The 16,422-nt window shown below is 31.1% G+C and overlaps 2 protein-coding genes across 2 annotated transcripts in view; one reads left to right on the top strand and one right to left on the bottom strand.

The window, feature by feature from the left end:
• Positions 1 to 16,422, bottom strand: part of LOC130670539 (atos homolog protein A) — a 125,224-nt gene that overhangs the window by 16,610 nt on the left and 92,192 nt on the right. The window lies entirely within an intron of this gene.
• LOC130670616 (uncharacterized) lies at positions 3,624 to 4,630 on the top strand. The gene is made up of 2 exons (XM_057474041.1): positions 3,624 to 4,260; positions 4,345 to 4,630. Exons 1-2 carry the CDS (start codon positions 4,045 to 4,047, stop codon positions 4,546 to 4,548), a joined length of 420 nt encoding a protein of 139 aa, XP_057330024.1. The 5' UTR covers positions 3,624 to 4,044; the 3' UTR covers positions 4,549 to 4,630.

Below are 16,422 nucleotides of genomic sequence, written 5' to 3' on the forward strand. Positions count from 1 at the left end.
CTGGGGAGATATGAATTTTATAAGATTTCGGGGATTTTTTTTTTAAATAGCCATAACTTAGTGGAAAGTTATCCGATTTGGATCTTTTTTTTTTCAAAATTCGTGTTTTTTGATGAATTCTCTAAAAAATTTATGCAAAAAATTATTTATTATGTATTTGATTGTTTTTTTTTTATTTTAAACTTAAAACAGCGATTTTAAGATTGTTTGTATCTTTCGATTTTTTTTTTTAAATTATCAAAAATATTACTCCCCAAAACACGAATTTTGAGCCTAGTCTCGTAATGGGATAATGATCGGTTATAATTTTTTTTTTAATTTTGAAATTAATTATATTTTTTTTATGTCTTTTTTTATTATTTATGTATTATTATACGCGGTTTTATGAGATGATATCTGAAAGAATACCATACATTATGATAACAAACAATTAAAGTCAAAATTTAAAGTTCTAGGTTTAATTTTATTTATAACTTTTATAAGGTTTTTTTTATTTTTTTTGGCGTTTAAATATTTTACAAGAATAAGTCTCAGTTGAGCTAGATATCAGTTTCATTGTAAGAGATCCATCTGTATTTGGCATAGCGCAATGATACTTTTGTGTACCGGTGATAGTTTTAGCTTTGGAATAACGTATATTTAAAGTCTCCGTTGCTTTTTCATAATCTGCAGTAGTTGAATATCTTACTCCGATTTTTGGCAAGTTATTTGGTTGCACAGCCCATTGATACAATTCTTGGGGGTTTGATATTTGCTTATCAAATGGTAGTTGAAGACTAGCTCTTGCTGCAGCTCGTTTTAGTGTTCCTCCTATACCGTCACAAGGTCCTTTGCCATGGTAACTGGCAAAGAAATGCCATTCAGCATTTACTCCAAAATCTTCTTTGTGATAATATAAATTAACAAAGTTTTTGAAGTTTTTGAATTGTTGCGGAGCTCCATCAGAAAAGTAATAGATCTTTTTAGCAGTATCGGACAAAGACTTTATAAACATGAGATAAACTCAGAAAAATATCAATAGTCCGAACTGAGAATCGAACCTAGACCATGTCGGTATCGCGCCGAGTGCTCTACCAGTTGAGATATTCGGTACTAGACTATATTCCGTTTAATTTGATCTAAAATTGTCTATAAGGCTATCGATATTTTTCTCAGTTTATCTATAAATTGTCTTAGTGAGAAGGTTAATTGTAGGTTTAGGTTTCACTGTATTTAAAAATTGGAAATTTTCTTCCAAAAAAATCAATTCTTGCCCCTAATACACTTTACGGTTGTTATTGTCCAATTTTATTCAACTTCTGAGCTTTTAAAAACAATCCAAAGAAACTTCAGCGCAAAGTCATAAAAAATAAGCCAAATTTAGAAATTTTTTTAATTTTAATCGAAAAAAAAAATATAAAGGAAAGTCGGCACAAAATGGGAATGGCAGGGTTAAATACTTTCTTGGTTGAAGTTTTTTTTTGAGACAAAAAAATTAGAATCGAAGGTTTCCGACTTCGAAAAAATTACGGTTTTATTGAAAAAACTGAAATATTTTATATATCGTGACTTCCGGAAAATTTTTTGTATTTTTTTCTGAAAACTACAATTAATAACAATATTTTTCCAAAAAAAAACTTGCCAAAAGGTCAATTTGTGTCAAAGTTACAGCAATTTGAAGAAAAAGAGCGTTTTTTTTTTTCAAAAATTCGTAACTTTTTTTGGGTTGGGTAAAAAAATCTGAAAAAATTCAGGAAAATGTCTTTGGTAGGGTAGAAAATGATAAAAAATTTTCAGCGAAATCGAAGGGGGTCGGGCCGAAACCTCGGTGATTTGGCATGGAATGCCCCATTTATATATATGTTAAAAAGAAAAAAATATATAATAACTACACGGAAAGAACGAGATTGGACTGGGTACAATGTCAGATTGTACTGAGTCCCATCTGGTGTGAAAAAAATTTACACATTGGACCTGCTACAATGTACATTTAACTCAGTCCAATCTGAGATTGTACTCATTTCCATCCAAGATGGGGCTGCGTAACATGAGACTGAGTCGAATCCCGCGTGGTGGTGGCTACGATCTTACATTGTAGTCAGTCCAATCTATAGGATGGTAACCAGTCCTATGTTACCGATGGGACCTATTTAAATCTAACATTTATTCAGTTACCATGCGACATTTAACTGACTACAATGTAGGATGGGATTCAGTACCATCTTACATTTATAAATTTAATGCCGTTAAAGGTTACTTTATTTGAATTTACATAGTTTTATCTTTCAGTGCAGTACAAGTGTTTATGTTCATTTGCATATTTTCATCTTTTTTAATTTATATGTGTTTATTATTAGAGTAAATTATTTTTAATTTTTATTCTTTTAATTTTTAAAAGGTAAGTTGCTAAAAGTATCGAATTTTAAACAATTTAATAACGTTTTACACTATCTCAAATACTTTGTCTTCAAACTAACCATTCTTTTTTTTTATTTATTTAATTTATTTTGTATGACCCTTAAAATAATTAATGATACTGAAGTTAGTCGACGTCTAATAATTTTCGGATTTTTTTTTAAGCGAGAAATTATAAAAGAAAAAATATTTCCAAAAATTGCACTTATAGTCTTTTAAATTTTCTACATGTGCATATTTTTAGTTTTTTTTTTTTTTTATTTAAATTTAATTGTTCAAAAAAAATCAAAAAATTTTTAATTGTCTGCTGAATTCAGGATCGTAAATAATTAAGCACATTTTAAATATTAAAAAAGGTTATGCACAATAAAAGTTTAAAACTTTCTCAATTTTTATTTACTAAGTATAGTTTGAATTCTTATGAATTTAATAGGGTTTATTTCTTGTTAACATAATTTTACGGTTTTTATTTTTGCTTTAATATGTATGACTACTTTTTTTTTGTTAATTTTATGTTTTATAGATATGACGGAATCTATCGAGACCTCAAATGTTCCTTCTAATATGAATATAGATATGTCGGAAGCAGCTAATAGTACATCTATTCCATTGTCATCAGAAAGATCGATTAACACTAATAATTATAGAAATTTAGATGTGACAAATGCTTATCATACTATCTGCCATGAATGTAATACTCCTGTTAATCTTGACTCTGTCACATATGTCCCGGAAAGACAAGACTTACTAACATAGTTAAATAAAAGCTATAAAGGACGATTGATAATTAGCTATTACAAATCTCGTCACTCATTATCAGATTGCTTATCACATAATTTAGCAGAATTAGTCATAAATAGAGAAATGTATATAATAATGCTTAAGAAAAACGTAACAGTTGAATCACCGATGACAAAATTAGAGTAAACAAATATTTCGTTAATTTTTGAACAGTTCTTCATTATCGTTAGTTATAGTAATTGAATAGAACTAATTAAAATAATCGATTAAAAAAACCACAATACTATTAATTAATAACATGAATGTCTTTTAATTGAAAACAATAAATTGTTGCAAAAAGATCAATAAGGGTAAGAAATCAAAAAATAAAAAAAAAAAACTAAGTATTAAATTGGGACCACCACAGATGTGAAACTTGAAAAAAAATTGTTTACAATTCATTTTAAGCCATACTGTTTTTTCTTATAACTTTTGAGAAATATTGAACAGCATAATTTATTTTATAAATTAAGTTAATAAATCTGTTTCCACTTTTACTTCATCTATATACATTTAATCCATTTGTTTAACTGTATATTTTTATTATTACTAATTTAATGGCTTATTTTATTGCTCAGTCCCATAGAATACGTTAATTATTTGTGTTGTAAATTTTAGAGTTTCAACGGCTGTATTGAAATATTTAGCTCAAGAAATCAGTGATACTTTTGATGAAAGACCAGGAATTTATTATTCTCCAGGAATCACCGACGGAATTAAAAAAATTAATCCCACTGGTAAATTGCAGAACCAAGTGAGTTACGCTAGAAAACAATTAATCGAATCTGGATTATTAGTTAGTAATAAACAAAACTTGTCAGTTTCGGAGGAGCCACGAAATAAGTTTAAATTCTCTACAGATCTTTAGAAATGATGTTGATATTAAATTTTCTGATTGTAGCCACGGAAGCTTCAGCAGAGAGCCTGAAAATCCTTCAGTGTGCTAAAGGCGATGATTGGAATTCAGTAAAAAAAGCTTGGGAAGATGCTTTCGTAATCCGAAAACAACTGAAATCAGATAGGCAAGATAAACTTGTTGAATTTGATATTTTTCCTTGTATGTCTGATCAAAGAGCTGATGAATTAGTAAGTTTCAAACATTATCGTGTTATACTGTCAGCAATCGATTATTTAAAATTCACAAACTAACTCCAGGCTTTTTTAATGTAGATTCATACTGATTTTGAGTACCAGTTTGGTAATGCTAAATCATTAAGGGAATCTTGGACTGCATTACGGAGTAGCTTAGAAAGTTTCATTGCATCAAAAAGAACAGATAATTTTAATTTGGCAGAATCGCTACAAAATCTATTAGAATTACCAGATGGTTCGTTGAAATTTTATAATTTTGAATACAAAATTATTTTTGACTAAATTAATTTAATATTCTATCATTTTAGCAAATGAAGATGCTATCATTCTTTCGTTATTATTAGATGCGATTAGATCAAACATTGCTAGCACTACAAAACGACGAAAAAATAATTCAACACACATTGCTGACGATAGCAAGAAAAATATTAAAGATTCATTTATACTACACGTTGAGGTAAAATTTTTGTTTATCATCAAAAATCTTTTTTTGGCGGTTATAAAAAAATTATTGAAATTATATGTTTGCTTTAGAATGTTGATGATTTAAAAACAGAAGTTGAAAGACGAAAGAATTTCATAAATGCAAGTAAAGAATCTGTTTACCCGTTTATGGTCTTTGTGGGACCTGCAACTTCACCTTCAGCTTTTTATACTATTGTAAACAAAGTGCAATACTCTTTCGCATCAGTTATTGAAACATTAGACACAACATTCAAAATTTTCCCGACAACTTCATGCCCGTTTCCTAAAGCTTGCAGTAACGTATGGATATTCATCAAAAAAGTCTTATACAGAATTTCATCACAAGATAAATCATCGATCCAATTACAAAAAGCTATAACTTTCATAGAAAACCATTCCAATATCAAGTTCGATTAATTAAAACGTTATAATGGATCCACAACAATTTGTCCAAGATTTAAATACATCAGCTGCTCTTTTTGTTGCCAAGTTATATGATTTTTCTGATCTACCCCGTAATCGTGTAAATGAAATAACAAATGGTGTAACCGAAATATTACAGTGCCAGTCAATAAAAAATTTGTTGAATCAATTATTGGATCGATTAAAACATTTAGGTGAATCATCTGATAATATATCTGTATATACTATGATGCTTGATGCATTATTAAATCCATTTAACTTGTTCAGTACTGTAACGGGGTAAATTGAATTTACCGCGTTCAAATTAAATTCAAAAATAAGATCTATTGTTCACACCGTCGGTATTGTTGCAATACCACCCAGGGTTATCCGGGTAGGTTGCGACTAGTCGATCGGGGAGTGAAAATTGGAGGCTCGTCCGTCAGTCCCCAATTAGCGTTAAGTAGGAGTGACTGATAACCGAGGACACCCGAAGTCATACGGGGTGTAAGATTTTATAAACGGAAGCCGGAACGAAAAGCGGCACTTGTCACGAGAACGACCGGACCGTCAAGACGTAGAAAAGTGAAAGTGTATAGCTGAATAGACGCCACCAACAGACGCCAATAAATTCATCAGGTAATTATTTAATTGCGACTTGGGTTAACGATTGTGGAACCAAGCGATAATCATTTCCAAATTGTATATAAAATACCAGGCAGGTAGCCGGTATTCCCTCGGAAAATTACTGATTGTATTTGAAAAGCAGGTGAAGGAGAGAACGAGAGTTCGGTGCGAGAGAAAGAGAGAGAGGACGAATACCGAACAGGACCAGACAATAAAACACTAAAGAGACGGACAAAAGGAACATACCCGCAACCCAGAACCCGATACCAAGACGAATAACAAGACGAGGACAAACCTGTGAAAATTTAATTGTGTAAAGGTATTTATATAAATTTATTCCAGGCCGTAAACCGGAAAAATTTATTAAGTATTTAGTCGTATATCTGGTATCGTCGCGTCGAAATTAATTTGGGAAATTAACATATATAAATTGGCTAGAAGTAAAATATATAAATTAACTAAATTGATTGACTCCAGGCAGGTTGCCGGAGCTATTGCGTAGTAATATATTTCCAGGCAGTTCGCCGGAAATGTTCTAGAAATTTCCAGGTAGATCGTGTAACCCACGCACCGGAAATTATCGGGTCTAGTCAATGATCAAGTCCATAGAATTGATAAATTAATTAATAAATTAATTAAAATTGAATAACATTGAAATAAAGAAAATTAATGTCTCGGTAAAAAAACATCAAGTCCGTAGTCAAGGTCACCGGTAATGACAAGTCAATTACTAATTAAGGAAATTAATTTACATAAAATAATTAGTTAAATAAAGAAATAAATTAAGTGAAGAAAATAAATGAATTTAACGGAAAAGGAAAATTTAAGAATTAAATCGTCATTAAAATAACCGAAAACTTGGAGGAATGAATTGCTGATAAAAGTTCGGAAAAGTTATTGAATCAGGGTAAAATAAGATATGTAAAGGAATTGAGGAGTGATAAAATTAAATAATTAATTAATTGAATTAATCTCTTTAATCAAAATATTTAATTAATTTGTTTATTTATTAAAAAGCTGTGGCGGAAAAATTAGTCGATGCAGTGTTACCAGGTTGGGGGATTTTCCCCTAAATTTAGTGGATTTTAGACGGCTTGGTGGGAAATCTAGGGAAAACATTGTTTTAGGGGATTTGATCAGGGGATTACAAACTTCCTTAAATTTAAGTTGAAAAAAAAGGAACGAAGAACGATTTCAGTTCAGAACAGAAATTTTTAAAATTTTTTTAATAAATTATCAATGAGAATTACAAACATGCTTCATTATAGATAAAAAAACATATTTTCTTTAAAAAAAAAGGAAAATGGCAAATAATCGTTGTCCACATGTTAAACAGCGTCCTCGTCTGAATTAAATAATTTATTAGAGTTTTAAACAATGTTTTAAAAATTTTAAAAGATTTTGCCTATTAAATAATTTATTAGAGTTTTAAACAATAATTGAAAAATTTTTAAAGATTTTAACTATTAAATAATTTATAAAATATAACATAACTTATTATTTATACTAAGTTTCGTATGAAAATATGTTTTTCATACTTTATTATCACCTGTACTAAAAATGGTTTATTTTTTTCGGAAAAAAATTTTAAACTAATAAAACAGTAAGACTTTAATGTATTTTTAATCATATTTAAACATATTTTATTCTAAACACAATATATAGTACATTGATTCTTCAACAAGCTTTACAATATTAATTATAAGATCTTTGATTTAATGATATTAAAGTCAGCAGACATTTTATAAACTTTTTAAGTTTCTAAAAGATAAATTTTTATAAAAAAAAATTATCCTAAAATGTTCTTCAAGTTTTTTTAATTTTTTCACGTGCAAATGTTTAAATTATATTTATATAATTTATTTATTAAAAAAAACAAATTCAAAAAGTCATCAGACGTCTGATAATTTCAGTCATTTAATTTAGGGGATTTTATTTCAATCTAGGGGATTTTACGCGGGCGTTTAGGGGAAAGTAGATGAGTCCATCTGGTAACACTGAGTCGATGGCAGGACGCCATTTAGTAATAAATTCAGAGTGAGTGTAAAATAGTCCAGGGGACTGAGTGAGTGTGTGTGTGGAATAGATCAGGATGATCAAGATTTTTAAAACTAGAAAATAAGGTCTCGCGAAGGTTAAGCGATTTTAATTTAGTTGCCAAAGGTAGTTGGCTAATAAGGTGTAAGTGTGTGTGTGATATGCCAAAGGTAACGGCTATATTTTAATTATTGCGGGTTATAAAATGGATTAGATTAAGTAAATCATTGCGGGTCATAATTATAATAAAAAGGTTTAAAATAAAGGTTATAATAAAAGTTTTATAAAATAAAAAGGTTTATGATAAAATAAGGTTTATAAAAAGTTATAAGGGTTATATAAGATATAAGGTTAAATAAGATATAAAGTTTATAAGGTTAAAAAAGGTTTATAAGGTACAAGGTTAAACAGTTAATTAAATAAAAGGTATAAAAGTGAAACGTTAAAATCATATTAATTTATTTATAAATTATCCTTCCTCATCCTTCTCTTACAATTAAACAACATTAGACCGACCCTGACGATCCAAGATCCGGCTCTGGGAGGCCATTATTACTTCCAGTGGCGCCCTTTGTAAGGACGACCAGAGTAGCAGCTTAGCCCTGTTATAGTACTGAAAGTCAAAGCTTACAATATTTTCAAAATTTGAATACATACATACCACCAACCGAAATAAAAGTAGGTGGAAAATTAGTTTATAAAATTGAAAATGAGAATACGAGTTTAACCGTTGATGATCTTTATGTTCAAGTAGTACCGTTACGAAAAGTTTTAGTAAAATTTTTTGATTTGCCTCATATTTTTGAAGATATAGTATCATACTTAAATCAATTAGAAAAATAATCTATATTTATAACAAATGAAGTACAGTGTTTCATTTGGAAAAAAAAAAAGAATGTTTTGGTAATAAACTAGTTTTTCCGATATTTCTTTATCAAGACGACTATGAAACTAACAACTCTTTAGGTAGTCACAAAGGATTAGGAAAACTAGGAACCATATACATTATTATTTCGTGTTTACCACCTCATCTGCCGTCTAAAGTTGAAAATATTTTTTTATTAGCATTATACAAAGCTGAAGATTTAAAGCACGTATCTTTAGAGAAAATGTTATCTCATGCTGTTGAAGAATTGAAATTTCTCGAGTCAGACGGTATAACTATCACAACTTCATCAGGTCAAACTCAAATTTATTTTTCGTTAGTGGGAGTTATCGGAGATAATCTCGCAATTCATTCAATGTTAGGATTCATCAGTTGTTTTTCGTCACATCATCCATGCAGATTCTGCTCTATTAACCGTCAAGAAATAAATAACATATTCACTGAATCACTATGTGACTTACGTACATCAGAAACTTATCATCAAGACTTAATGAAAAATAAGCCATCTGAAACTGGTATCGCAAGACAGTCCGTGCTAAGTAAAATTGAATCTTCAACAGCTATTGACCATTCAACAGTTGATGTGATGCACGATATTTTAGAGGGTACCGCTGAATACGACTTGGGTTTGATTCTGAATTATTTCATTACTACGGCAAAATTTTTCACTCTGGATGAACTTAATAATAGAATCGAAAGTTTATATTACGGTGACGAAGCTAGAAATAAACCACGAACTCTTAAAAAAGCTCAGATTAATGAAAAGTATGTAAAAATGTCAGCCGCTGAAGCACTTTGTTTCATTAAAAATATTGGGGTACTTATTGGACATTTTATTCCACGAAATGATCCTTATTGGAAATTATGCATATTATTAAAAGAAATAATAGATATAGTAACATCTACAGTTATTCATTTTGACCTATGTGACTATTTAGAGAACTTGATCAATAAATATTTAAGATCTTTGACTCTCTTATTCCCTGGATGTTTAAAACCTAAGCACCATTTCCTTCTTCATTATGCTCGAATAATGAGACTCTTGGGTCCAGCTTGGAATTTGAATACCATGAGAGGTGAAAGTAAAAATAAAGAGTCAAAAATAACCGCACGGGCATCAGTAAGCCGAAAAAATATTTGTAAAGCATTGGCGGTAAAACATCAGCTTCATTTAAGTTATCGATTCTTACTTAATTCTTCTCAAAGTAAGTCCTGCTATTACCGTGGTGTGTCTGATAAGCTACCTACAAAGAATTTACCTGAATATAAATCATTTGCATCTTGTTTACCCGAAAATATGCAAGACACGGTATTGGAAATAAATTTCATCAAATTTGAAGCTCGGACAATTAAAAAAAATATGATTTTAATGATTCCATCAGAAACAGGCCCTCGGTTTTTTTAGTGCATATTTTATTTGAGGATAACTTGGATAATTTGTTTATAATAACAAAAGAAGTCACAAGTTATACTTATTATGATGATCATTATCAAGCTTATCGAATTGACAACAATACATTTGTTCACGTACCAAATTGGAAACTTTTCAATCTCCCAGAATTGGAATATTGTAATATGACACATATTACACACTGTGGACTTGGCCATGCATATATTGTAAAACGCTGGGTTTAATATTGTTAGTATTTAAGTGATAACACATTGAAGTGTACTTATATCAATATATATTATATATCTTGAATATATATTATAAATCTTATATTAAATCAATAAAAACTTTATTTATATTAATACCTTAATTTTTTTATCGCCCTATAATAATGCGAATAATCTAATTTTTTTAATAACACACAGCTAAAATTACAATTACAGTTTTTTACATTGCGATTCAGATCTCATTTGAATTGTATTAATATATTGATTGATTTTATTATCATTATTTTAATTGATAACATTTAATTATTCAGTGTACTTCAAAACTGATTTTGTAAATATATACAAAATATTGTTCTTATACAAATCTTTAAGAATTATCTATTTGTAGGCTTTATATTCCCAATTCTCACTTCTAATAACAGTGAGAAATTAGTGAAATTTTGTCTATTTATTTTTTTTTTGTAATGATTTCTCTAGATAGCTAATGACAGTCGATTACTTTATTATAAGATATATTCTGTATAAGGTATCATTTCAGATATATATATATATATATATATATATATATATATATATATATATATATATATATATATATATATATATATATATAATATTCATGTGTTTGATTTTCTTGATTTTACATTAATTATGTTGTAGTTTCTATAATATTGTTTAAATAATGATGATACTAATAATAATAATAATAATGATAATAATAATGGCTGCTTTTTTATAAGGACAAAAGTGTTTTGAAGGTAAATAATGTAAAAGTTAAAAAAAAACTAATAAATGTATGTGCAATATTTATATCATGACAATAATTATTAAATATTAATATATTAATTAATAACCTAACTAATCGTGAACCAAAGTTATTTAATGTTCACATAAAAATTACATCAATTTAGAAAATTACAATGATAACCGGTGGCATGGTTTAAAAGTACCTTCGCCTAAAATTAATGAAATTTTAAACGGCATTAAATTTATAAATGTAAGATGGTACTGAGTCTCATCCTACATTGTAGTCAGTTAAATGTCGCATAGTAACTGAATAAATGTTAGATTTAAATAGGTCCCATCGGTAATATAGGACTGGTTACCATCCTATAGATTGGACTGACTACAATGTAAGATCGTAGCCACCACCACGCGGGATTCGACTCAGTCCCATGTTACGCAGCCCCATCTTGGATGGAAATGAGTACATTCTCAGATTGGACTGAGTTAAATGTACATTGTAGCCACTACAATGTAGATTGTAGCAGGTCCAATGTGTAAATTTTTTTCACACCAGATGGGACTCAGTACAATCTGACATTGTACCCAGTCCAATCTCGTTCTTTCCGTGTACGTTAAAGCATAAGAGTAAGTGAGAAGGAAAAAAAAGAGAAAAGAATAAAATTCGTGGAAGTGAATTAACCCTTAACGGCCACACGGGGTGATTAGTAACCCCAGGCTTAAAAAAAGTGGGATTAGAGGTCTTAAACCTTTTAAATAAATACAATAAACGCCATCTGCCGGTGACAGACATGTATGAGATGTGACTTCACTACATAGAAAGCCAAAGAAATGCACAGTGGCGTTGTGAGCGTTCGTTTTATCGGCCTGGGGTAACTAGTTACTCCAGTGTGGCCGTAACCGCAGTTCAGTCACAATATTTATTTTATTTTTATCTACTGGTAGAGCACTCGGCGCGATACCGAATTGGTCTGGGTTCGATTCCCAGTTCGGGCTATCTATATTTTTCTCAATTTATCCATAAATTGTCTTATTGAGAGGTTTGCATGTTTAGGTTTCCACTATATTTAAATGGTGTATTACCGTACGATGGACGGTGTGGCTCAATAAGTTATAGATCAAATTGAATGGAATATAGTATAGTGCCGGATAGCTCAACTGGTAGAGTACTCGGCGTGATACCGAATTGGTCTGGGTTCGATTCCCAGTTCGGGCTATCTATATTTTTCTCAATTTATCTATAAATTGTCTTATTGAGAGGTTTGCATGTTTAGGTTTCCACTATATTTAAATGGTGCTCTACCAAAATACATATTTATTATTCATAAATATGTATTTTTAAGACAATAAAACGCAAAAGAAGTCAATTTCATGATTTGTAATTTTTTTCATTTTTCCTTCCAGTAATTTTGCAAAATAACTATACTTTTTGAAGAATTGGTGGATACTGTTATTTTTTTGTGGTAGTGGTATATATTGTGCGGACAACCCTAAAGTTTTAGTCGTTAATATTGCAAAATGGCGGAGTAGTGAATTTTTTTGCAAAAAAAGCCATTTTTTCAGAATTTTGACCTATATGACCAGTTTTTAGAACGCCATCTATAAATTAACCAAGTTAAACCATTAGAAATATTGAAGAACTCGTCAACGAACATGACCCCCCGGGAAAAAATGATGAGACCTGATCAGACATGAACAGGCATGGACAGGTATGATCAGGCCTGAGCGTATTTAACGCTTCAGACATGAACAGGCATGAACAGACATAACCAGGCATGGACAGGTATGATCAGGCATGAGCGTATTTAACGCTTCAGACATGAACAGGCATGGACAGGTATGATCAGGCCTGATCATGTCTAATTTCAGGCCTAATCATACATGAACAGGCATGATCAGGTCTAATTTCAGGCCTGGTCATACATGAACAGGCATGGTCAGGTCTGATCATTTTTTCCCGGGCCAATTAGTTAAAAGTCTCAAAAATATTTACACATCTTGTCTGGCCGGGTTTTTCAGCGTGGGGTAATGAGTTACCCCATGTGGCCGTTATGAGGCCTGAGGGAGGTGTGGCCGTTAAGGGTTAAAATTCTTAGAAGCGAAGATCGGGTTAAAGAAGAGAAGAATAAGAGAGAGAAAGAGTCATGAAAGAGAGAGAGAGAAAATGGGCGATCGCACGCAAAAGAGTAGCGGTAGTTCCGAGCGCCGCCGCTAGGCGAAGAAGGGCGCTGATCACTTTTCGCTCGAGGACGGGTTACCTAAAAGAGTTAAAAGCAAATTTATAACACTGAAATCAGATCAGCTCACTACCGGACAATATCTTGTAGAGAGTAAAAGTACCTTAAGGGAAAAATACTCGGGAGCTGACAATTGAATGCATTAAGGGGGGAAATACGTGTAGATGGCCGTTTTCGAGCAGATTTTAATCAATTATTTTAAGGTATAAAAAATTAATATTATTTATTCATACTTTTGGGTTATTTTATACATATATTGAAGAGTTAAAATTTACATTTACAAGAATAAAACTTAAAAAGTAGTAAAAATATCAGCTGATACATCTCGTAGGTTGTCGTCCGACTTCGCAACTGGTGTACATCATGGAGGCCATAATTTTTATCCGAAATCAATGCAACAAAATTATGACTTTTTTTAGACATGTATCTTCTATATAAACCTCATTTTAAAGAAAAAAAAAAAAATTTCCATTTTTTTGACGGCTGTGAAAGTAAGTCATGTTTTTTTACCTTTTTTTTGTTTATTGTTTAGTATAAAAAAATTAGTTACAATGAAAAAATTGCTACTGATTGAGGTTCATATTCAGTACAATTATGTAAAGAAATAATATACTAAATTTGAAGATGATTGGTTAAAAATTTTTCAAGCTAGAGTGTACACTAGTTCAAAAAAACTAGTTTCAAGAAAAACGCGTTTAAAAAATAAGTGATTAAAAAAGTTAAGGTGACCGTCTTTTTTTTCTCATACAATAATTTCTCGCGACATAAATTATCAGCAATAATTTCTTGTTCGATATTTTCTCAAAGGCAATATTTCTCATTGTCAAAATTTATTTGGTATTATTAATTATTATTAAAATTAATATTTATTTAATTATGAATTTTTAATGATAAAGTGATAATAAAATATTTGAGAAACTTTTAAATGATAATTTTTTGCTCTGTGAGAATTTTTTGCATGTGAGAAATTTTTGTATGAAAAATTTTTTATGAAAAATTTTTGTTTCGATAAATTGTTACCAGTAAATAAAGCCACGGTGCCAAAAGGTTAATATAAAGTCGTATTAAACGAATTGAAACAACTTACGAATTAATCAGCTATTCCAGCACCATATTGTAAGCCTTATTCAGCTTTATATGCTTTTATATATAAAAATATATACCTGGAAGTATATGAATGACTACCTACTCGATCCTAACCGACCGCTCCGTTCAGGTAATTATGTTCTCGGGCGCTGTACCGAGCGCACTTACTGAACCGCTTGTAACTTTTGAACGAATAATAATTTTGACCTGAAATTTTAACTGTATATTTTTCAATAGTTTTACAAGCGATTTATGAAAAAAAAAAATTTTGAATTTTTTCAAGCCTCTACACGTATTTCCCCCCTTAAAGCTGGAAGAAATTCCAGCTGCAGCAGAAGAAGCAGAAGCAGCAGTAACAGAGCCACTACACAGTATACGGGGTATACTAGAAACAGTAGCAGAGCAGCAGTACACAGTACACGGGGTATACTGGCAGTGGAGCAGAGTAGCAATCTTACACAGTATACGGGGTATACTAGCAGAGTAGCAATCTTACACAGTATACGGGGTATACTAGCAGAGTAGCAATCTTACACAGTATACGGGGTATACTAGCAGAGTAGCAATCTTACACAGTATACGGGGTATACTAGCAGAGTAGCAATCTTACACAGTATACGGGGTATACTGGCACCAAAGCAGAGCAGCATTACACAGTATACGGGGTATACTGGCAGCAGTAGTAGCAATACACAGCATACGACGCCAAACGGGGCAAAGTGGCCACAGCGGGGATTTATGCAGTATTCAAGGAAAACCTGTATACCAGAACAAGCAGGACGAAGGCAATTTAACAGCGGTGGAGAGTGCTGGGTGCAATCAGCAACAGAGGAGCCAAAGGGCGGTGGAATAGTCGCGATTCTGCACACTCACTACTTTCCTGGGACAACAGTACGAAGGATATTCTTCAGTGGGGGTTGCTGCGATATACAGGAGTCCACAGACAGCTCTACAGAGGGCCAGACAGTCCCACTCAACACAGTACAGCGGCACTTTTTCAGCGGAGGAGGCTACAGAGTTCGGACAGAAATTGAAAAGGACACGGAGCCAGAGTTAGAAGTGGGCAAGGTGCAGACAAGTCCACGAGTCACTACCGAACAGCGATCCGGAGCAGGAATACGGCAGAGGCGAAACAGACCACGAATTCTTGCCCAAAAACCAGTGGCAAAGAACAGCGAGAACCAACAACAGCCAAGCAGTGGAGCCAGACCCGCCAATAATCAAGTAGAGATACAGTGGGAGTACCCGTACGAGACCGTAGTATCAGAGAAGTTCCTCAGCGGTGGCGTATACCAGGTTCAGCAGCAACAGCTATACAGCAACTTATTGCAGAGTAGCGGCCAGCCACTAGAGGGAATCCACTCCAAATAAAACTATTCAAAATAAATTACCTTTTTTTTATGTACCTAGTTATTAAGTCACTTTCAATAAATATTATAATTATATATATATCTTAAAAAGATCTTCTGGTCAAATTAATTTAAATTTAATTTTTAGAAATAGTAACGTCACCACCCTGATATCCTATCCTTAGAATCCTGGCAATCCAGCGAGCCAATCCACAATAGGGTTAAGGGTTAGAATAAGGATTAATTTAAGTAATTTAAGTATTTAAATAAAATAGTAAGTTGAAACGTTACACAAATTTGAAAGTTCTCTGAGCACTTAAAAATTTTTAGCATGGTTTTATGAAAAATAAGGCTAGTTGAAAAATAATTTTTTTTTTCAATTGGAAAAAAAAATATAAATCGAAAAAACATCACTCTAAAAAAATTTGAGAATTTGCAAAAAATGTTCAAGTTTTAGATAGTAAAAAAAATCGAAAATCGAAATTGGTAAACATCAAAAATTTTTATTTTTTCGAAAAATCTAAATAAAAACAATTAAGATAGGTTGCACTAATTTTTTTCTATTTTTTTTTTCGAAAAGAACATTTAAAAACAAAAATTATGACAAAAAAACGTCCCAATCAGTCGAATTCTGAAAAAGTTATAGCTATTTCAGAAAAACAGCCGTTTTATTTTCAAATTCATAACTTTTATTTGGTTGGATAAA

The sequence above is a fragment of the Microplitis mediator genome, chromosome 6 (assembly GCF_029852145.1).
Source record: "Microplitis mediator isolate UGA2020A chromosome 6, iyMicMedi2.1, whole genome shotgun sequence".
In the NCBI taxonomy this organism is placed as follows: domain Eukaryota; kingdom Metazoa; phylum Arthropoda; class Insecta; order Hymenoptera; family Braconidae; genus Microplitis; species Microplitis mediator.